Raw genomic sequence first — 24,521 nt, forward strand, 5'->3', positions numbered from 1 at the left:
TATAGACATAGATAGAGAAGACTGGGAGGATATATGGGATGCTGCTTCAGGAACTTCCATCTGTACCACGACAAAAGAGAATATCTACAAAATCATGTTCCACTGGTATCTTACCCCAGTTAGATTAAAGCAAATCTACCCCCTGGCCTCAGATCTATGTTGGAGAGGCTGTGGACAGAGAGGAGACATGGCCCACATTTGGTGGTCATGCCCAAAAATCCAAACATTTTGGCTTTCTATTCAAACTTTAATCCGAGAGGTAACTAGCCTCACATTAGACCCAGATCCACTGACCTTCCTCCTGGGCAGGCCAATAGAGGAAATTGAACGCCCGGTAGGAAAATTAATCTCCTCCATCCTTACCGCGGCTAGGTGTGCTGTGGCATTCTCCTGGAAAAAGATCTCTCCCCCCTCCATTCAGGCGGTTAAGAGAAGAATAGACGATGTAATGCTCATGGAACGTCTGACGGCGTTTCTCAAACGCAAGACTGCAAGCCACTACAAAATTTGGGAACCCTGGGAGATTCACTGACACCCAAGAGAAGCTGATAGAAGAAATTATAACCATTCAGACCTCAGCCTGAAGGACGCTGGGGTCGGCGGGGTGGGGGAGGCTCACCCCTCACCCGCCCATCTCTATACCCACCCACCCCCCCTCCCCCTCTATCCCCCCCTCTTTTTCAGACCTCTCGCTCCCCCGGTCACCCAGTGACCCAGAGGTCGCGCCACTCTTGGCAGTACACCCCCCCCCCCCCCCTCCAACATGGAAAATTTGAAAATCAAAGTGTATTAGGATATTGCGATGTGAAATATGCCTGTAAATTTGCCTGTTTCCTAATAAAAATGTTAAAAAAAAAAAAAAAAGAGACTGGATGGCATCCATGTTACATCTCAGACCATCCTTGTGAGTTTAGATGTTGAATCGTTATATACTTCCATCGTCCACAAGAATGGTCTTACTGCTGTCAGACACTTTCTAACAACTAGGGACTGTAGGTTCAATAGACATAACTCATTTGTGTTAGACCTACTGAACTACGTCTTAACACACAATTACTTTGTTTTTGATGGGCTGTATTACCACCAGACCCAAGGTACGGCAATGGGAACAGCCTGTGCACCAACGTATGCCAACCTGTACCTGGGCTGGTGGGAGCGTACCCACGTTTTTAATGAGGAACTATCTATGTACACTGACCACATCTCTATGTGGATCAGGTACATAGATGATATCCTGCTACTCTGGGAAGGAACTAGTCAACTGTTGCACGAATTTGTTGAAAAGCTGAATACAAACACGCTTAATCTGAGGCTTACTAGTGTGCTGAGTACCACCTCAATAACATTCCTAGATTTGAACATCTATGTTGATCATGAGCGTAACATACAAACCAAGGTGTTTAGGAAAAGCACAGCAACCAACAGTTTGTTACTGGCACAGAGCCAGCATCCCAGGAGTTTGGTAGCAGGTATCCCAATAGGGCAGTACCTCCGTCTCCGGCGTAACTGCTCCTAGATCGAAGAATTTACCACTCAATCCAAAGAACTTCGATCCAGGTTCCTCAACCGTGGATATAGCATCAAAACATTGAACAAGGCTTATCATCGGGCACTACACAGTGATAGGGCCTCACTCCTGTCCAGTAATAAGGAGAAGGTACAGGACAAAACAATCAGAGTCATTGGCACCTTTAATAAAAGATGGTGGGCTATTAAACAGATCTTTGCTAGACACTGGCATCTTCTTCAGGCAGATGACGATCTGGTGAAGGTTATAGGCCCTAGACCCACTATTACCAGCAGGCGGTCTAGGAACCTACGGGATTCTCTAGTGAACAGCCACTTCCAGCGGGCTAGGACCACTACTTGGTTGAGTCCCGTGAAAGGCATGCACCGTTGCCAGGGATGTAAAGCGTGCAGACACATCAATGTTGGCAAAACATTCGCCAATCATGACAATACTTTACAATTCTGTGTGGATAGTTTTATCAATTGTCGCACAACCAACGTTATCTATCTTATCACATGCAATTGTGGTAAGAGATACGTTGGCAAGACGACCAGACAGCTACGCAGACGTGTTCTTGAACACATTAATTCCATCAAACACTCTGCTGAGACATCGGTGGCTAGACATGTCACACAATGTCATGACGGCGACATTAATGCCATCAAATTCATGGGCATTTATCAGTTGAAATGTCCCATGAGAGGTGGGAACACGGACCAATCCCTGCTTCGTATTGAAGCAGAATGGATTTACAAGCTAAAAACTAGGAGCCCCAATGGTCTTAATGAGGGGTTTACTTTTACGCCCTTCATTTAAGCAAGGGACTATTTGGTCGAACATATGTACCCTGCTATCTACTTACATTATGTATATACATTTTACTTGTCTCTCTGATATCCAGTTATGTCATCCTCATTGTCCACTATGACAATTTCCAGCCTTGGTATTGAAATATTAAATAGATTATAGTATTATTATTATTTAGACTAGTGACTATAATACTTAAGTTCTAAACCCAGCAGTGGGTTTAGTATCTGTGTAATGTGTGTATATGTGCTATATATAACGAGTAGAGATAATAAATTATACACATATATACAGTCATACTTTTTCAAATTGTTTAATTGATTTATCTAACACTGCATTGTAAGTTGACACATTGTGTTTTAGAATATACTTATGGGGGACTGCAAATAATTTTATTTGCATTATCACCCAATACAATATGTGCAATATAGGTTCTGTATACCCCTATCTTCTATCTATACTCAGTACCCCATGTATGTGCATAATTATAACTCTATCCATGTACATCTGTCTCCCCTGTGTAATCTTGAATCCCCATGTGCTAACATTATGTCTGGGCAGTTTCTGAAATAATTCCTAAGTCCCCGGGCATGCGCTGTATAAACTACCAGGAATCGCCAAAAAAAATTCTAAGTCTTCACGCATGCGCAGTACATAAAGACCAAATTTAAATAATTCTAAGTTTTTACGCATGCGCAGTTCACACTAGCGCTTTATGCAAGTGTTCGGAATTATTTCAAAGTCCCCACGCATGCGCACAATGACGGAGGGAGGACACTCAACAATTTCTAAGTTCTTGCGCATGCGCGGTGGTACAATATAATGATTTACGCCGATCCGTATACTGAATGTTGCATAAGGTCCAGCGCATGCGCGTCTGTGTATGCACCCGATTGAAACTACGTCTAAGTAATCGCGCATGCGCAATGTATCGGGACAAATATAGAAATGTTTTCTATGTCTCCGCGCATGCGCAATAGATACGGAAAAGCATGGAACTAGATCTAAGTTCCCGCGCATGCGTGTCGCGCACGGACTAGAATTGAAATAGTGTCTAAGGCACATGCGCATTAGATACTGTATGTGGCGATCACGGTTTATGGCTTTAAAAACTTTACGAACAGCCGGTTTATGATGGGAATATGCCTAATAAAGGTACAAACAATGGGGTTTTCTTTGACATTACATGTATTGGTGTTTGATTACTTTGCTGAGTCAGTTTGTGAGTGAGATCAGTGCGCATGTGCAACAGCTGATAGCAATTGATTTTGTAATTAGGGTATTGAAGGGGTATAAAAGGGTTCAGACCTCTCTCCCCCAGTAAAACTTGTCCCTAAAGAAGCTCCTTTGCTGGAGGGAAACGCGCGTTGGACTCGCAATGTTGTCAGTCTCCTACTTGGAGCTGTTTTAATGTAGTGTCTGCAGTCTCCTGGTTCTAACTTTGCAGACCCTAGCAGTCAGTCGTTCATTTATTTATTCTCACAGTTTGTGTGCCTGCTTTCCTTGCACTCTATGTGAGGCGCTTTCACAGTTATCACTCTGCTATTCACCCCAGCACTGCTGTGTCTGGCAGTTTTATGCTGCAGTGTCTGTATCATCATTACACTATATGTGCTAGCTTTATTATCCAGGCACTTGTACTTTAATACACCTAAGCCTTCATTGCAGTGCGCAGTGCTGGTCCATCTAGCAAGGAAGCTTAATCTGTTGGCCACCTACTTGTGAACTACTATATACTCTTACTACTGGGTCTCATCGTTGCTCCAGAGGGGTTAATACCCTGACTCTTAGCATCCCCTGTCTCTGGTATCCCACTAATATTAAGTGGACATCTGGGATAGCACGACTCCAATAATCAAAGACACGGATGCCAGATATTTCTGATTTAATACATTTTTAATTCACATTACACATTACTTTGGTAATATATGTTTTAAGGAATTTATTAAAAGTTAATTTTTACATTAGTTTGGTGTGCATATAAGTGAATTCTTTTAGGGTGCACTTTTACCATCTTGGCTCCGGTAAGCGGGCAATCCAGCCAGATATCGTTTGGGACCTTTACCTTTTCATCATTGTGTCATATGTTTTTATGTAGTTTTTATAGCTTATTAAATATTTCCTTTTACATTTTTTAGTCCACTGTGTGTTTCAGCAACATTGTTAGTTTTTGTCTGTTTGTTGGTCTAGTGGTAAACAGTATTACACTATGTTTATCTTTTTCTCTTTCCATGTTTGATCACCGTCTGCTGAGATCATCAATGAATTATCTTATCATCATCTGGTTGTATATTTAATTATATATTTATCATTTATCCTTAAACATTGTCTAGCGCTATTTGCGCCATTTGATACCATTGTAATACCTTTTCATATATTCACTTGACCCAGCGCCATAGATATAACGTTTCTTCCAGTCCTACATTTATAACCTACTAAACCCGGTCACTGGCATTAGTTCTTTGGTCATGTGAGGGGCTGCGTCCATAGACACCGCAGCCGTGCGGAGGAGTGCGGAGGCTGAGGGAAAGCGGGTGCTTTCCCTGGCTTTCGTACGCGCACCGTCCGGGGGCGTGTCTATGGGTGGGCTAGTGACGTCACGGAGCTGGTTCACCATCATTGGTTGAACCGCTCACGTGACCGCCCCTGTCGCGCGAGAAATCAGTTTTGACTGATTTCAAGCGCATCGCACGCCCGCATGCTGTCTAGACGCGATCACTGTCTTTAGGCAGTCTGGTCGCTCAGCGCGCGGACGCGTCAGCGCGGTCTGCCCTTCTATGGATGCAGCCTTAAGCAGAGAACACAATAATATGTGATCAGATCTCCATGTACAAACAGCAATTGATATTAAGAAATCTTTCCTGCCAGACGTTTTCCAGTGGCTGACTTTAAATGCAAAATCTCCAGCGACGAGTTGAGAAATATAACTGCATAAAAAAAAAAAATCTTCTCTTATAGAACCTGTCCGGAGGGCTGTGTTTCTATTAACTTACTTTATAATTGGAAGCAGAGTTAGTTTTCTTTTGAGTGGGTTACATTTTATTGTCACGCTTCTTTGGCAGTCTAATGGCAAATAACAATAAAATGTGGTGTGAAAATCCATTACTTGTCCCTGGAAGATAATAGCCAACTGACTTCTGAATAAAAGCTTTGGTTGTAGCAAGGAGACTCGTAATTAAATTCCTGTCAGCCCGAGAAGCCTGCAGCATATAAACTTTTTGTTTAAAGTGTTGTTGCATTTAGTTTAATGGCCGATATGATGGACCTGTTGCAGAAAATGATATCCACAGTGATCTGCTGCTGCATGGTACTTACCAGGCACAGACTCCCATCACTGAGGAACACAGCTATACAACAGTGAATAAGGACGTTTTGGCCAAAGAAGCACAGAGGCTGGTGCCAGCCACCCCCAGGTTGTTTCTGGTGGTCAGTTGATTTGCTCTGAAATAAGTAGCAGACCCCTATGTGGCAGGGACGGTTAAACCCATCACCAGCGAAGCCAGTCTAACTGTGCCATCATACAAGGTCAAACCATTTCTTGTTTCTGCTCCAAAGAAGTCCTGCGTCTCTATGGAAAATTGCAACTTTGGAAGAGAAAATCAGAAGTAGACTAGAGTCTCATGTTGACATGGAGGTTGGATGGCAATATTAATTAGCCATGTAACTCAAGGTGACTACTGTTTTAACCAACTTGATGCCACAGGGCACTGCAACACATTGGCAACCTGACACGGTCGGGTCTGAGAAAACAAGAACGTTCTGTGTCTGTGAACATTAAATTCAAGGTGATAAATCCTAATCTGGCAATTATAATCCTTATGCGAACATTGGGTAGTAATGAACTCCACGTCCACATTTCCAGTTCAAATTATTTCATCTGTGCTCTATTGCAAAACCTTGGACTCCCCCTCCAGTAATTTGCCATTTCTCACAAAAAGCAAAGTACAGTAGGTTATTTTTCCTACAACACTAGTCTATGTAGAGATCATTATTGAATATACTGTAATACTCACTTAACCATCTCTCAACATCTCATGATTCAGGACCTTATAAAACACCCCTTGCAAAAAGACTATAAAACAAACCCCCAAAACACAGAGAAATGTATATTTAATAATATTTCTATGCTCAAAACTGAATGTATTGATCGTCAAGAAGCAGAAATACTCAGATCAGCAACAAAGGCGCTTGGTGGGGAATAAACCCATTTGATACCGAAACGTTTAAAACGTAATTTCCAAAGTCTGTACCAATTTTGTTTTTGAAAGCAGAAATGATTTGCTTCCCCCATCCAGACCTACAAGGGTTGAAAAAAAAAAAAACACAAGCTCTTCCTTTTGTAATTATTCAGCTCAAAGTAGGACATTTATTAAAATGCAATAGCTCTTGCTGGCAGTGATCGAAGTGTGATGTTACAAATTTACACTTCCTTTTCAAATAAAGCCCAGATTTATTCTTATACAGGATAATCTTTTATAAAACACAGCCCAAAGATGTATTCCCTATAGGGGACTCACACAGGCTTATGGAATCAGGAACAGCCCCGCTGCTCTTAATTGCATTCCAGCAATTGGTCACCATCAGCGAGTAACACATTAGTGGAAAACCTCCAATGTGAGCAATCCCTGTGGTACAGTAGATGGATTACTATGAGGATCACCTCCCTGCAGGGGTTTCTGGAGAGTTCAGAATGACATACTGCAGGTGTAGTCTTCTGGAGTTGCATGGGACATCCCTTATGTCAAAGGAAGTTAGAACTTCTGCAAGAATTTCAGGACCAGGTCCCGCAGTCTGACTCTCAGGCTCTCGTCATGCTCACAGATGATGTGGGTGGAGTCTTCTTCAAACTGGATGAGGGTATCGGCCTCTTGCAGAAGGACAATATGCCCCTTTGCCGTGTCCTCTATCTTCACGTCACTGAATCCATGCTGAACAAAAACACAGAGCAGATCCAATGTTAAGATACAGATATGTTTCATGAAGCCCAAGTGTATTTACTGTACCTTGCTATCAAATATAGTCTGGTAAGTCACAACCGTCCCTATCTTGCATTAATATTCACTTTGGTTTCCAATGAATAGTCTCTCTCTTAGCAATGGACTAAGGAGGAATGTATTAATGGCATCCATCATTAGGAATTTCACTTTTTCATCCATTAGCTATTGCACGAAATGTACACTTTTTAAATATTTTAATTTCATTTTTACGTAGAACGGTTCACATAAACAAAGATTTTGCAGTTGATTTGCTCCCAAAAACATGGAAAAATATGAAGGCTAGTGGTGCAAATATGGATGCATTCCAATACAGTGGATACACACGAATCTATTTCTCCTACAGCTCCAGTGTTTGAGCTTGCTGGAATTGTGTGTTTACTAATTTGTAACTGGTATTAGTTGTTTGGAGGTTAGTGGCTCCTCCTTCCAGGGTTTAAGCTCACCCCAACCCACTTTTTAAGTAGCAGGTGTTTCCCTGTTCCTGTGCAGGACAGGTCTATTAAGGCCATTCTCCCTCCACTGCACAGGTAAATGAGAATAGTCACAGGTAGTGTTAGGACCTTCATACTGGTGACATGGCTGCAGGCGTATAACGCTTTGCCCAAAGGGTTTTAACTAAATGACCCTTACTCATGAGAATACCAACACTGAAGTATTTAACTGTGTATTTTGTCACATTGGATTTAGCATTGGGTATCTTTGTATTTTGTTCCCCTACAGCTCCATGTAACAATATAATTGGCTTATTGAACACTCCTATTTGCATCCCTTTTTGAAAGAAGCCAAAAGGCCAGGAGTGCATGTTAATCATTTCCCCAAACCACAGACCATCGCCTCGCTGTCACAGGGACAATCAGCAGAAGAAGCATGAAGAAAGGGGCACTTTGCCTGAGCAAGATCCTACTCAACGCACAGGGACGGCGCACAGGGACTAGTGATCGAAAGCGTTAAAAAACAAACAAAAAAAACCTGTCATCCTGCTATATTTCTAAGCCAACAAGAAGTAAAGGTGTCTGACTTCTATGAAAAGGGGTTGTCGCACAGATTTAACTTCTCACATTTGTTACCATTAGCGATTTATTTTGGTCCTAAACAAGACTGCAAATGCAAGCTTTCCAGTGCCAGAAAAGGCACAAACACAATGAAGAGGTTAATTCCCGCCAGTTGTATATGACTCTGTGGTGGGCTCATCACTAACGTATTGTATGTCTTTATTTATATAGCGCCAAAAGTGTACTCAGCGCTTCACAAAGTATACAGTATAGGGAATTATAATACAATAAGTGCAGCAAAATCAGACAATAGGAAAGGAAATCCCTGCCCCGAAGAGCTTACAATCTAAGAGGTTTGATGGGAAACTTACAGAGACAGCAGGTGAGGGAATAAGTGCTGTAGATGGCAGTGCTTGGTCACAATGGTTGGTAGGAGTGACTGTGGGTGTGGACAGTAGCCACGAGTCCAGGCTGTTGGGATGCTTTACTTGTGGGGTGAGTTTTAAGGTCAGTATTAAAAGGAGAAGGTTAACACAATTTACAGGGGAAGAGATGGCAGGGAGGCGTGGGTGAAATCAGGTGTGTGTGTGTCTAGCTTGAGGCTTTGGGGAGATCCCCAGCAGCAGGAATGAGTAGATAGAGGGTTTGAATAGAGGATTTGTGTGGGTGTTTTTTATTGAAAGAAGTTGTTGGGATAGAGGTGTATAAATAAAGGTGCAGTGGGGAAGTTTGAGAGAACAGAGACATTCACAAAGGAGTGAGGAAATAGTAAACAGAAAAAGCAATAGGGAGGAGAGACTTCCCAGGTACTGGAGGATAGAAAGAGTACAAAGAATCACAGCTTTTGGAAAGTTAATTTCTCAGTTGCAAAGTTGTTATGCAGAGTCCCGATCTTCCGGAAATATTCCAACTCCAACTCTGCCACACACACTTTAAAAGTGACACACAGCCAAATGGCATCACAGCCAAGACAGTCTGTCTTAAATACTCTGATCACATGCAATTGAATAACAATTAAGGGAGGGGTTTGCCTATCAACTCACAGAAACATACCCCAATAGTTAATTAAATCTTAATTTCTCTTGCAATTGATGGTAGCCGTGCCATAGTCGTGATCATTACTGTGTCCACACTGACTGGTGTATGTGCAGATTGATACACAGAACCCAACATCATCACATCCCTACATTGCTATCTGCACCCACTCGCCTTGGATGGTTTTGTGGAATAACATTTAAAACCCACACGTTGTTCGTGCTTGAAAATACACAGGCTTCAAATCGCTTATTTTTTTAAGCTCTGGGAAGGTAAAGGAATACCATAGAGAAGTAATACAAGGTTGCTCAAACATACAAGGGGGAATAAAGTTTAGGATGGTTAATATATTAGTGGTACTGCATTGCACCTAGAACCATCACCACGTGATCCATGCTGAGTCCTTTTGTAACTGCTCATCTCAAAGCCGGACATTCAGTAACTCCTTCACTGCCAGATGGTACAGCAACACAATACCTTGCAGGGCCCACCAATGGCGAAGGGCTTAAATCGTGACAGCTGCTGCCACTAGTGGTTCAGGTGGGATGTTACAAACGTACACTTCCTTTTTAAAGATGTCCCAACCTGCAATGGATCAGCCTTGAAATTATACAAGGTTTTCCTGTGCATCAGCTTTCGAGGCGGCAGATGTCTCCATAAGACATCTGAGAGAGATAGAGATATACAGTATAACAATATGAAAGTAGCATCATCGCTGCACTCGAGTAAAGAAGTACATTAGACTCTTCTCCATTTTCATTGGTATTTATTTTGGTCCTCGTTAGGAACGCTCTCTCTCGAAAAAAAAAAGTTGATCATCTAAATAAACTACGGACCATTTTGAAGTCCCGTGAGTGTCCGCCACGTCTTATATTGTCACAATAGAAAAAAAAAGGAGGAAGAACACCATAGGCAATAAATATATACGCGAGTGCCCGCGTCATAAAAAGCGACTACGGAGATAGGTCACCAAAATCCGCAGACCGGGAGAGAATTTAGCATATTTATTTTTTCCTTTTCAAATGTGTATTTGTTGTACCCTCTGCTTATTTGTCGGTGATTAGCGTGGTCTCCAGATTTGTGGGCTTTTTCCTTTTCCCAGCTGGGGTCACGTCCGGGTTATGTACTATATAAAAGACATCAGTGTCTATCCTCACACTTACACCACCCTGGAAGAGTACTTAAGTTGGCTCCAAAAACCATTGGATTCTTCCTATATGCCTTCCTATATGCCTTTTGATTGTGTTGAAAGTGTGTGTGTGTGTGTGTGTGTGTGTGTGTGTGTGTGTGTGTGTGTTCACAGGCTTAAGCAAACAATGTGGTATGGGAGAGCTGTCTCTGAGGCAAAGTGTCAAAACAAAAAGAAAACCCTACTCCACTGAGGAGATGAAACAAGCAGTGACCCTCACTACCAGCTAAGCTGGTTCCAAATCAAAGACTCAAACAAATGTGTAGCCCATACTACCCACCCAGGGTAGAATCGCGGCCTCAGGACTCCAGCTTATCAGCCTCCTCTCAAGACACTGGCTGCACTCTCGGCCCTCTGCGCGAGACACTGGCTGCACTCTCGGCCCTCTGCGCGAGACACTGGCTGCACTCTCGGCCCTCTGCGCGAGACACTGGCTGCACTCTCGGCCCTCTGCGCGAGACACTGGCTGCACTCTCGGCCCTCTGCGCGAGACACTGGCTGCACTCTCGGCCCTCTGCGTGAGACACTGGCTGCACTCTCGGCTCTCTGCGCGAGACACTGGCTGCACTCTCGGCCCCCTGCGCGAGACACTGGCTGCACTCTCGGCCCCCTGCGCGAGACACTGGCTGCACTCTCGGCCCCCTGCGCGAGACACTGGCTGCACTCTCGGCCCCCTGCGCGAGACACTGGCTGCACTCTCAGAGGACACTGGCTGCACTCTCGGCCCTCTGTGCGAGACACTGGCTGCACTCTGCGCGAGACACTGGCTGCACTCTCAGCGAGACACTGGCTGCACTCTCAGCGAGACACTGGCTGCACTCTCAGCGAGACACTGGCTGCACTCTCAGCCCTCTGCGCGAGACACTGGCTGCACTCTCAGCCCTCTGTGCGAGACACTGGCTGCACTCTCAGCCCTCTGTGCGAGACACTGGCTGCACTCTCAGCCCTCTGTGCGAGACACTGGCTGCACTCTCAGCGAGACACTGGCTGCACTCTCAGCGAGACACTGGCTGCAGTGTCAGCGAGACACTGGCTGCACTCTCAGCCCTCTGTGCGAGACACTGGCTGCACTCTCAGCGAGACACTGGCTGCACTCTCAGCGAGACACTGGCTGCAGTGTCAGCGAGACACTGGCTGCACTCTCAGCGAGACACTGGCTGCACTCTCAGCGAGACACTGGCTGCACTCTCAGCCCTCTGCGCGAGACACTGGCTGCACTCTCAGCCCTCTGTGCGAGACACTGGCTGCACTCTCAGCCCTCTGTGCGAGACACTGGCTGCACTCTCAGCGAGACACTGGCTGCACTCTCAGCGAGACACTGGCTGCAGTGTCAGCGAGACACTGGCTGCACTCTCAGCCCTCTGTGCGAGACACTGGCTGCACTCTCAGCGAGACACTGGCTGCACTCTCAGCGAGACACTGGCTGCAGTGTCAGCGAGACACTGGCTGCACTCTCAGCCCTCTGTGCGAGACACTGGCTGCACTCTCAGCCCACCTTCTAAGGCTGAGCCCTCGGGGGTGACGGCGGCGCGCGCGGCACACCAGACACCTCAATCAGGCAGGGCCTAATGGGTTGTGCTATCTTGGCTCACAAAGTGCGGTGGCGCGTCAGCCAGCAGGGAAGACAAGAAATGTGTCTTCCCGTGCGGCGACGCGGTCACGTGGTGTGCTGGGAGCCAATGGCAGCGAAGGCGAGGGGGAAAGTGGGGAGCTCCAAAACGAATCTCTGAAAACAGAGGGAAATCAGGGGATCAGTGCCAGAATAATGCGCTCCGTGTTGGTACAAGACAGATGGCAGAAATTCTGCACTGGATGCTTACGGTGCCGCAGCAACGGAGACAGCTTCGTTCGTTCACGGTCCCTCCCCCGTTTTGGCCACGCCCCCCACTGCTCCCTACCGACCGCGGCTTTAAGCTGTGCGCGCGCCGCCAGAGCGCCAGGCGCGCGTGCAGCAGCCAACACTGGGGCCGTAGCCGCACATCAGACTCTAACCTCAAATCAGACAGCCACAAGACAGTGTGTTCTCGCGTGTTGACTCACGAAGTGCGGTGGCACGTCAGCCAACAGGGGAGACAAGAAAGGCGTCTTCCTGTGCGGCGACGCGGTCACGTGGTGTGCTGGGAGCCAACAGCAGGGCAGATAGTTTGGACCAAAGGGAGCGCAATTAGTGTAGACCAATGGCAGTGTAGCGTTTTGGCCACGCCCGCCCGGCGCACCCTACAGACCGCGGTTTTAAGGTGTGCACATGCCGCCAGGACGCTAGGCGCGTGTGCAGCAGCCAACACCAGGGCGTAGCCTAAAGCCTGCAGTCCAGGTACAGCTGGAGGCGGTTGCTTGTAGAAGTTAACCCCGTGCTGGGAACGGAGCCGACTGTAATCTGCTGACACAGTCCATCACTGACTCGCAGTCAGCAGATAGAATGACGGTGCATAGAATTCTGCCGGCACAATGTGCACTGAAGCGCTGTCTATCTAAGGCCACATGTCGAGATCTACAAGGAGAGCGGGTCCAAGGCAGTGTACTTGGCACGGAGCTGTTCCCTTGGCCCCAATATTCCTCTGTTTTCTTTTACCTTCACTAATAGCATTCCCTGTTCATTTGAGTTATGGATCTGTTCCTCCAGCAGAGTACGGTCAGATAGAAGCACGCGATGTACTGGCCATTCACTAATAGTTACATTATTCTTTATTAATATCAAACATATTGACAACTTAAAATGCTGTGATTTCTTCCTTGAACAACAACTTCATTGTACTGCTGGCTCCCCATGCGGTGAGCGTGCGGTGAGCGTGCGGTGAGCGTGCGCTCCTGTAGTAACATTCTCACCAGATCCCAGGACTTTAACCATTTCAGCACCAGAGAGGCCGCAGCACCAGCGTGTCACAGCCCCTTCGGCACGTCGCAAGCGCGCCGACCAAACAAATTTAAACTAAATGGAAAATCCCAGCTTCTTATCAGTGCGGTGCCACGGAGGCCTGAGACACGGGGGTCTGAGACACGGATGTTAAAGCAGCAAACCAGGATTCATTTGTTTTTTTGTTTTTAATTACAGGACCCTTTACTACCAAAGATACTTCCCTCCGTATGGGGTGTTGGTAGCTCTGCCCCCAAAGAACTGTTTGCCGAACTAAATGGCGGCGTTTTAATGTCCCGTGTGCCAATATAGGAAGCCCTGACGTCATCCGGTGCCCCTTCCTATAGGCCCGCGTGACGAGACTTTGAAACGCCAGAGATACCGGCACAGCTACAGAGATATCTCTGGTAGCAGGGGTCCCCGGAGCCGAAACTAACATAGCTCAGCTCCGGAGCCCCCCTGCTTCAATCCTGTAAAATAAATAAATAAATTAAACCTGTACTGCTGCTTTAAGGATCAGTGAAACGCGCAGCGGCTCAGCGAGCGCTGACCTGCGGACCTGGGAAGGGTCAGGCACCCTGCTCACCTTCTCCAGCGTCTGCACAAACTGATCCACGGGGATGGAGCCGCTGAGCAGCGGTTTGAAGGGCTGGCTCTCCACGCTTTCCTCCGCCGCACGTTTCCTCTTCTTGCTGGTGGGGGGCGGCGCCGGCTTTGGGGGAGGCTAGTGATGGGGGGGGGGGGGGGGAGAGGTGCGTTACATTCACGGCTGCGCTCGTTACAGTAAACATGCCGGGTTTATGCACCAAGCACACGACACAGTTATTTTTTTATACAGGTCTATTACCCGCTGGGGCAGCAAAAGGTGTAATGTTTTACTAGGAGTATGAAGGGTTAAACACTGTTCCCCCTCATAGGAGTTTATAATCACGTTGACCAGGAATAACGATCTCGCAGCAAAAGTAGTCATTTTTATTTCACTTTTGCTCAAAATTACTTTTTCTCCCCCCACCCGCCCCCCCCTGCATAATGAATTGTAACCACCTCTAGGGGACCCCAAATATTTAAATAAATACAACTTTTTTTTTTTTTTTTTGCAGAGGACTTCTGCTTTATGGACAATCTACTCAAAAATACAGTGGGGCCGATTTATCAGTGTCCCGGCTGCAAAACGGGAGCAAAAAATACCTGTACCTATTTAAATCCTGTAAATACAGTACTTGTCCTACAGTGTATTTTGTCGTCCAAATGTCTACATGACAATGTATTTGCCGTCCATGCTGTAGGTTCGACATATGTCTTTTTTCAACCTCATCTATGTATCCAAGGCCAACATCCTCCTGCCTTGTATGAGGTTACTCTCCTGTGGTCGGCCTGTTCTCATTGTGAGATAGGTTCATGTTATATTGCAGCCTTCTCCCTCGAGCACAACCTGCAGTGTGTCTGTAAACAGATCTAGTGGGGGTGAAGGCGTTGCAGCCATTCATCGTCCCCGTTTCTATGGTGCACGGTCTCTGGTCCTTAATCCGTTCGGGGACTGAAAACCGGGGTTAAGAAAGATGGACCTGCAGCTTTCACGTTTTGCACAAAAAAAAAAAAAAAAAGTGACTAAATATACAGTGCAATATATATTTATCAGTACAGACTGCTGCTCTAATGAGGGGACTCCCCTGCTCTCTCTCTAAAGAATACATAAAGCATTCACTGTTTGATGGGTCCAGACCGGATCTCTGACAGCAGGAAAGTGTCACTGTCCCAGGCCAGCCATCCAGCTGCGCAGCACAAGGATGCGATCAGCGAATTCTAGCAGCCTCTGCGGACGTGTCTAATACTAGGTACTAATACTAGGAGGCTTTCTGTGCTGAAGGTGCTGGGTGTCAGTAAATGAAGGAGGTTTATCCAGTGGTCATTACGGATTTGGATGGAACTTCTTTTAAGAAAAAACAAAAGCCAACCCCCCCCCCCCCCATCATGCAGTCTAGGCCGTTACACCGCGACCGGCATTTAATTGCCACTCACTACGCCGCAGAGACATCTTGCCGCCGGCCGCTTCACCGCAAAGTTAAGCTCGTAACCTTAACCCAAAAAAACTTACCCCCGGAGCCCTTGCCCTAAAATCCCCTCATACTAATAAATGCTAACGCACTTACATTAGCGGCGGCGAGATGTCCCGTCCCGCCCAGCACATCATTAGGTTATTATTACACCTTACCTGCAGCACGTGCTTGTTATCTTTCGTATGCAGAACGGCAGTCACAGTCGCCAAGGAAACGCCAGGCTTAATTTCCAAAGGTACCAGCGACTCTGCAAGCTAAACAAAGAGGGACCGGGCTGTATGAGACCAGTTTTAATGAAGGGTGACAAACCGAAATGCAATCAATCTAAAGCAGAGGCGCCCAACTCCGGTCCCCAAACACCCCCCAACAGGCCAGGTTTTCAGGATATCCCAGAGTCAGCACAGGTGGCTCAATCAAAGGCTCAGTCTAAGACTGAACCACCTGTGCTGAAGCAGGGATATCCCGAAAAGCTGACCTGTTGCGGTGGGTTGAACACCCCTGATCTAAAGCACACTTGTAATTCTGTTTCTTCCTGGCTCACGGTGGACGTACCTGGTTCCTTTCTAATAATCCTTCACATCGCTGGGGCATTGCGTGCTTGACCCTTTGTGTGCTGGAGGTACCTTTAATACATGGCACTGCAGGATGCTTTAGCACAGAACGATTAACCCCTTGGCAGACAGCGCTCTGCAACATACTGCAGCAGCAACATGAGATGTCCAAAATTCCCCCCTCCTGTCTCTGTACGTTCCTCCTACACACCAATTAGACTGTAAGCTCCTCGGAGCAGGGACTCCTCTTCCTAAATGTTACGTTTATTTCTGAAGCACTTATTCCCATGACCTGTTATACCATGTTATTTATAGTATTTATTATTTATATGATTACCACATGTATTACTACTGTGAAGCGCTATGTACATCAATGGTGCTATACAAATAAAGACATACAATACAATATCCTTTGCCCTGGCAGCAAAATAGTTACAGAAATGATTAACTGGCCGCTAACAATTTCTAAAATGCAAGCTTGCCCCAATGTTTCAGGACTAATAATCATTGCGATTATATACAGTGGCTCACATTTTAAAAGTGTTCTATATCTCAGAGGCATTGATGCAGCCACCTCTGGGGTGGGACCTACATGTCTGGAGCCGGCCTTGCAGATGAAAGTAACAGAGGGAATAAGGGAGAAAGGAACAGATGGGGTATTACTACCCAGAAGTGCACTTGGACTGGGCAAAAGGCGATAACCGGATTTGTCCAATGACACACATTGTTAGACGCTGTGGCCGAAATGTAACACACAAGTTTGTGTCCTCAAGGTCAAGACCTTAACCACTACACCGCACTTTATTGATCCAAGCAGAAGCATATAAAAAGCCAGTGTCACAGGTCAAGTCCAGAAGTCCAGGAATACCCAGTCTACGGTGAAATGGTAATTAAATCACAGAGGCTTTATTATGTGGAGAAAAAGCAGCGAGGGGCTATTAGACATAGTCCCTCAAAAGAAAGTCATTTGACTACACACCACATGAACTAGCACTTACCTTTTATTTACAGTATTCATAAAACCAGCCATCACTAAGGGGGTTTAGAATAAGTGAGATGGGGCGTATTTCCGGTGACGAGATTAGCGCCGACTTAGAACAGTGTCACGTGGCAAATCAATTATTGTCACAGACGGTCTCTGAAAGGCTCCAGCGATAAACAGAAATGTAGGACAGGGGTGCGCAACTCCAGGCCACCAACAGGTCAGGTTTTCAGGATATCCCTGCTTCAGCACAGGTGGCTCAATCAGAGGCTCAGTCAGAGACTGAGCCTCTGATTGAGCCACGTGTGCTAACGCATGGACCGATTGAACCACCTGTGCTGAAGCCGGGATATCCTGAAAACCTGACCTGTTTGGGGGCAGGGGGGAAGTCTTGAGGGACGGAGTTGAGCACCCCTGATATAGGTGCTAAACCAAGGTATTTTAATAGTAACACAGTGCTGGTGATGTTACCAAAATGAATAATACTATACACCAGCTTAATGATATACCTGTACCCTTCAGGATCACATCAGCGGTTATCTGGTTGGGGATAATCCAATGTGTCCGTCCCCCCCCTACCACCCCCAGAGTCAATGTAGGTAGGGAAGGAGCAAATAGCCCCTCGTTTCTTTTTCTCCTAACATACCACATTCACAGTACTGCACCCACAAAACCAAAACACTTTCCTGAGTATTTGTACCATATAAGGATCGATGCATTAGGAGTGATTGTAGCTGATCACGTTCACTTTTTTCCCAGCAGTTTTATGATGTAACACAGGGGTGTGCAAACTGCGGGACGCGGCGGTTACAGAGTTCACGTGCTCTTTTAATTAAATGCTGGAGGGGATTGGGGGCGGGGGGAGAAGGCCATGCGAGGCACCTGTAACTAAGTTACCTTCTCTCCGATGGCTTCGGCGACACGTTGTCATGGCAATCTGGCGTCAAATGGCGTAGCGGGGTCATGTCACATGAAACCAGCTAGAAGGGGCGCGAGCACTGATGCAGAGTAGGCAGGGGGGCGCAGGGCCAAATGTTTGCGTACCCCTGATGTAACACACGTGTGTTACATGATAAATCCACGATGGCTTAAATTGCATGTAGATATAGCACTCTTACTAAAAATATACTTTAAAATGTTACCACGTGCCACACGCTACTGTTCTATGAGACATCTGTAGTGTCCCTAAATGAAAGAGAAAAGTGCAACGTGAGCTCACACGTGGAACATTTGGTTACACAACTCGTTACCGCCTCATTGCTCACGTGTGGCATAATGTGCCCAAGTATTCCTGGTGAGTGCGGACTTCACAGGACTTCAGGGGTGCTCAACTCCAGTCTTCAAGATCCCCCAACAGGTCAGGTTTTCAGGCTCTCTCTGCTTTAGCGCAAGTGGCTCAATCGGTGCCTCAGTCGAGCACAGCCACCTGTGCTGAAGCAGGCTCTTCAACAGAGCCACCTATGCTAAAAGCAGGTTCTTCGACTGAGCCGCTGATTGAACCACCCGTGCTAAAGCAGGCTCTTCGGCCGAGCCACCTGTGCTGAAGCAGGGATATACTGAAAACCTGAGAACTGGAGTTGGCCACCCCTGCATGACATCCCAATCACACCAATGGCAGACCATGAAAGTTTCTCATCTTCAGCTCATGTGCAAGAGCAAAGACAGGACAATTGTAACTGGTCACTTTGAGTATTATATATTTGTGCTCTTCAACTGCTGGCGTTGTTACAAATCGTCAACACGTCATTACCGCAGCGCTACAGCAAAAAACAATGGTAACGCGCGTTCTCGCACACGGATTGTCATGTGTTATTCTGCATTAACGGGGGGTAATCAAGGCTGATAAAGCTGTACATCTGCAATACAAATGAAGACAACCAAGTACGTGCCCAGAATGATACAGAATCTAGTCAATCAGCACCACTAGTACTATTACATATATGAGCAGAGAGAGTGGGGCACGCAGGTACAAGGGTCTCCCTAAACCCAAGACAGATACACAGATAAGAGAGTACCTGCAGCACTCAAACAGCTGTAACACTAATGGTGATCAAACACAAAGCAATTTAATGTAAAGAGAGCAAACAAGTCTCACAAACAGAGCATACTGCACAGGGAGCTGTCATTATGCAGCTACAGGAGGACAGGTTTGTTTCTAGGGACACCGTTTGCGTAGTGTCGATCTAAGCAAAGCGTTTATCAGGCCTGTCAGCCCGGCTTTTCATTCCTGCAAGTTCAGCATACAGCGCCTTAAATTAGACAAGTATTAAGATTTACCTCCCTACTAATGCCATAAAATACCTCGCAATTTGCATTACCGACGTCCAAGATGATTATCTGCTAGGAATGTATACAATCGTTATGCAAGATTAAGCACAGATAAAAATGCCATTAGGAAGCTTAGAATATTTCATTAATGGGGTCAAGTAAAAAATAAAGAAAAAAAAAGGGAATACACTCCAAAGAACGCAGAAAATCAGCCACTCTTCAAAGTATCACACGCACACAGCCCCTGCAAGCTCAGAACCCAAATCCACCATCATATATATTGTGTCCACAAAAGTGCTACTGCGATTGTGACCATGTATAAAACAAAAAGACACAAAGACCCAGTGCTACATCTAACCTGACAAATTATATCGTTTAATAATTATCTGTAAAATCTTCTCATAAGCAACGTTTAGTTCAATTCTTTGGCCAGCAGTGTTAGGACTGGAGCTGAGCCCCCCTGCCTTCGAAAACTCACAAGACAACTTCTACCGGTTTTTACTGCTGAAGCTCAAATTAAAAAAAATGATAATAAGAAAATGAACATTACTAGGTTCTGCTGGGTAGAATCGTGATGTTGAATCAGCTGAAAAATGATAAACGAGGCATTAGGTGGTAATTACACACATTGGGATGTGTTCATAAATGTAAGCAATGTAGAAAGACTAATTATTCCGTTTCATAATGTAAGGGGGAAAAAGGATGTAATAATTACATATGTAACACCCTCTCCCCCCCTCTGCATGTTACGTGTGTACCGGTGCTGTGCAGCTCACCTGCTGTAGGTCAGGAAGCCTGAGTCTCCATGGATGGTAGCGGGAGTAGCAACGGGACAGGCTGGTGATCCATCAGTGCAGCGCCCCTCTCCTGTAGGGTAGCTGCAAGAGGCAGATAGTATCCCCTGCAGCAGGGGGGCGCGGCGGTTGGAGAGCCCTCACGCTCTTCCCCCCCGAGGCATGTCAATTAAATGCCGGGGGAGGCGCGAGGCCTCTGCAACTTCCCTTACCTGCTCTGAGCCGGCTCTTCAGTGACGCGTCGCCACGACAACGCGTCGCATGATGTCGTGACGTCATATGACGCGTGGAGCCCGAGAGCAGGCAAGGAGGGGGGAAGGGGGCGCAGGCAAGGGGGAGCGAAATGAAAAGTTAGCGCACCCCTGCCCATTAGGAACCACCCCAGGCACGACACTCCCATCCAGCCTGCACCTGGCTGTGGCAACTAATTATCAAGTGTGCCAACGGACCCACCTCCTGGCCCAGGTGAAAGGGATTTCACCCCAGCACTGCCTGCACTTACCAGGGCTTACATGCTAGGGCTGGACAGCACATATGCAGGGGCAGTAGGCTACACATACATAAGTCATAAGGGGCCTATTTTAGTAGAGGTGTGACAAACCGCTTCTAAAGTGCCCTTTAAGGATCAGATTGGCATGCTTTGCTATTCTGTCAGCCCTTCTCGCATGTCCAATCCATTTATTTTTTTTTAGAATAAGTTTCACTCCGGCTCTCCTAATCCACTTAATTTGTCAAAAAAAAAAAGCCTCCAACTCACATTTATTTATTTATAACGAAAACTGCTATTCTAGTAGCTGCGCTATGCAAACCGCTTCTAAAAACATTGCATTTTTTTCTCTGCCACCTCAAGAATGGCGAGATTGGATGTAACTCCCAGTGCCAGAGCCTGAAATGTGGGTTTGGCTGAGAGAGCAAAGCCCATACCAGCAAGTCAGACTGGGGACGGCGTGACCACCACCTCAGGTCACTCCGCTTCTAAAGCGCGCACAATCCGGGCGGACTGGCTGTTAAACCGTGCCGTGCGTCACTTTTTTAGAAGCGGTTTAGAAGAAGAGGTTTCCAATAGAAAATGTTTTCCCCCCCCCCCCTCACATTTCTACTAGAGACATCACCGTCATGTTGTACATTCAGGTTAATGAAAAAAAATGTATACACAAAATCAGCAGCAGGACATCCAGTGCGAACAAAACTTCATCAATGGAAAGGGGCAACACTGGGAGACCAAGAAGCAATAATGTGCAGCCCAGAGTGACAGCCCGTCAGGATATACCAATTACTTGATGTCAAACTGGTTATCGAGCGTGAGATGTACTTATCCCCTCCCCCCCCCCCGCTGCGTTTTGCAACCCTCTCTGGGGATATTTAACAATGCCTGTGAGTTATTACGGTAACATATTGACTAGGGAAGCATGAGGAGTTCAAGTTGTATCTGTTTGTATTTACAGTACGTTTGCTGAGGAAGCATATATTGGTATGAAGTACAGAAGAAGACATCCTGAACTCCGTTGTGAAGGAGGCAGTTTGGCAGCAAACAGCGCTAAGCTGCTCTTCATAGGAGTATGGAGCATGTTGTGCCCTGGCTCCACGTTAAAAAAAAGATCAATTTATTGGCTGCTGTAGGCTTCTGCAATAGGTTAATATCTCCTGCACTGCTAGGTCCCAGGTGGTAAATGAAAGATGGTTCGACTTCACTGGACCACTCTGGTTTAGACAAGAGTAAAAGATTATAACGGTGCTCGTCTCCGATAGGAAGCAGACCCGCAGGGCTGAGTTAGGGGCATAAGATTACCGGCCACGGGACAGAGTCCTGTGCGAGTAGTCGTGATCCAGGCAGAGGTCAAGGCAGGCAGCAAAGGTGCAAGTCCGGATACAGGCTGGGGTCAAGGCAGGCGGCACAGGAGCCGCGGTCGGGGTCACAGGCTGGGGTCAGAAACAGGGAATCCAAAGAACAGGGAGGGATCAGGAACAGGGCAGGCTCAGGGACAAGAACTCAAGGGGGCCAGGAGCACACAGAAAAACATACTATGCTCAGGCAGGGGCTGGGAGTCACTGACTGCTATTTAGGCCCTGGAACAGGTGCAGCCAATAACCAAGTTCAGGAAGAGGCTTGCCAGGAACCAAGATGGCCACCATAGCCATGTAAGGGCAAGTTCCAGCAAAACCCTGGAATGGAACCCTTACAAAGATAGTATAGCCTGGGTCCCCCTAGTCCCCTGTTTGTCCCCTTACCTTTCCATAGGCAGCAAAGCCTGGGGAGAGTGCGGGGGGGATTTAATCTTTGAGGGCCTGGTCACATGATCTTCCCCATAGAACTTTGCATCTTTGGTCCTCTTCTGCTGCACGGACAGCCATTTAGTGAACCCCCAAACAGAATCTTTGCCAAAATCGATCATAGGAGAACGGATTGAACGGCAACTTAGCTAATTACTGATCATTGTATGGATTGTATTGATGCACATTTCAAAGGGGAAAAAAACAAAAAACGGCTGCTTGGACTGTGCTGCTTTTTAATGAGTTTGAAAGCATCCTTTGATTTCTATAGCCGGTTTTAACCCACCTCCCCAGCAGTGCAAGATCTTTGCAACACTTTCCTGTTTGGGATAATTTGTTGCCAATATTCCCAGCAGTTTGAGCTGCAAACTGTAACAACAGATAATGTTACCGTAGTAATATAAGGATACATTGTAGCTGCTGAGGTACACAGACTGAAGCAGCCATTACGTTAGTCACACAATCAGAATTGTTATAGATTTATAACAGGAGCACCAAACGCTTGCCATCTCAGGTAAGAATGTACAATTATAAATTGGCACATGCTATACATTCATACATACATACAAAAAGGCATGTACAGTAGTATTGCTGCTTTAATTTGATCAGGTTGGATTCATACCAAAGAGACAGACACCGGACAACACTAGGAGAGCAATAAAACTACAATCCTAAACACGACAGCACTATTTGTAACCTTAAAAAACGTGGAAAGGGCATTTGACAGATCAAATTGTAAGTACTTATTCCAGCAAGACTGCCCACTGTCCCCCTTACTTTTTGCCGTATGCACTGAACCTCTAGCTGAAGCCATCAGAAAAGAACCAAATATCTTTTGTATCTCCATAGACCAACAAGGTAAAACCTCTCTGATCATATCATGTGTACCATCTCCAAACCTCTGATTTATCTCCCAAACCTATACAATATTGTAAACAAATTTGGTTCCTTTTCAGGATAAAAAATTAATAGCAATAAATCAGAAGCATTAAATATCTCCCTCTCCACACAGTTAAATACATATAGTATATATCTCTTCATTTTGATTTTAAATGGGGGGGAAAAAAAATGAAATCTCTCCTATTTAGAAATTCAATTAACCGATACCTTTTATACTTGAGAGAGAGAATTCTAGGAAACGTCCCCTTTATTTAATAATTCTGCATTCGAAATAGGACTAAAAGTAAAAAAAGACTTTGCTCCGTGGCATCAGCAAGGCTATCAAAGCATCAAAAATATTATTAGGTTCTCAAATAAAACCTTTTGACTACAGCAAAGAAAATTCAGCAGCCCTCTCTAAGGGAGTACTTTCTATATCTCCAATCCCAACACTGTGTTAATTGCCTATATTCTTCTCCACTGCACAATTCCAAGACTTACTTCCACCTTATCTGCATCTCTTATTCCTTGAATAAATCTTTAGATTAAAGTGACATTACTCTCAGTAGAGAACGCAACCAAAGATAATGACAAGAATAAGAAAACTGCAAACTGGGGAGCCCAGGATTTTTCAAGGGGGGGTGGAGGCGGTTGAAGAGGCCCCGCGCTCTTCCCCGAGGCATTTCCATTAAATTCCTGGGGACCGCGCGAGGCCTCTGCAACCTCAACCTCACCAAGATTCGGCCGGCTTCTGGTCACGTCGCCATGACAACGCAGCGTCAAATGACGCTGCGGGGGGACACGTGACGTGACATCATGGTAACGCGCGTCAAAACAAACATTTTCCCTCCCAGCCATAAATGTCCCACGAGGTTGATGAGTGGGAGTTAAAGACACACCCAGACAAGGTGGGGCTCATCTTTGCGACAGAGGCAAAGTTTGAGCCTAAAAACCATGCATTTGGGATATCACATTAGAATTCAACATAGAGGGGTGTTTATGCAAATAACACGTGTCTGCTATTATCTCAACTTGAAGCCCTCTTTCGAGGAATTTGTCATGTGGTATCGTATCTAAGGTTTTCTGTTCTTATCACGTTATTTTCTGAAAACGGTCTGCACTATTATATTGGAAGTCTTTGTAAACGTTCGTTTTCTGTAACTAAGCACTGTATGACTTTTCGTATATTAAAGCTAAAATATAATAAGTACTATTTTGGGGCTCGAATTGCACCTAGTACCTTTTATAAGAGGTTAACCCGCATTTTGACACATTTTGCTACATTGGTTTTTTGTGTGGATTACATATTTCCCCAGTAAATGACACCAAGGACGT

At 45.9% G+C, this 24,521-nt stretch overlaps 1 protein-coding gene across 2 annotated transcripts in view; it reads right to left on the reverse strand.

The window, feature by feature from the left end:
• Positions 1-6,652: 6,652 nt before the first annotated feature.
• Positions 6,653-24,521, reverse strand: part of INTS9 (integrator complex subunit 9) — an 83,556-nt gene continuing 65,687 nt past the window's right edge. For both annotated transcript variants that reach the window (XM_075598670.1, XM_075598669.1), the window contains exons 15-17: positions 15,597-15,695; positions 13,971-14,108; positions 6,653-7,245 (exon numbers count right to left, since the gene is read on the reverse strand). In XM_075598670.1, coding sequence (XP_075454785.1) covers positions 7,069-7,245; positions 13,971-14,108; positions 15,597-15,695 — 414 coding nt within the window. In that variant the 3' untranslated portion in view covers positions 6,653-7,068. The remainder of the gene's footprint in view (positions 7,246-13,970; positions 14,109-15,596; positions 15,696-24,521) is intronic.

This window comes from Ascaphus truei, chromosome 4 (assembly GCF_040206685.1).
Source record: "Ascaphus truei isolate aAscTru1 chromosome 4, aAscTru1.hap1, whole genome shotgun sequence".
NCBI lineage: Eukaryota > Metazoa > Chordata > Amphibia > Anura > Ascaphidae > Ascaphus > Ascaphus truei.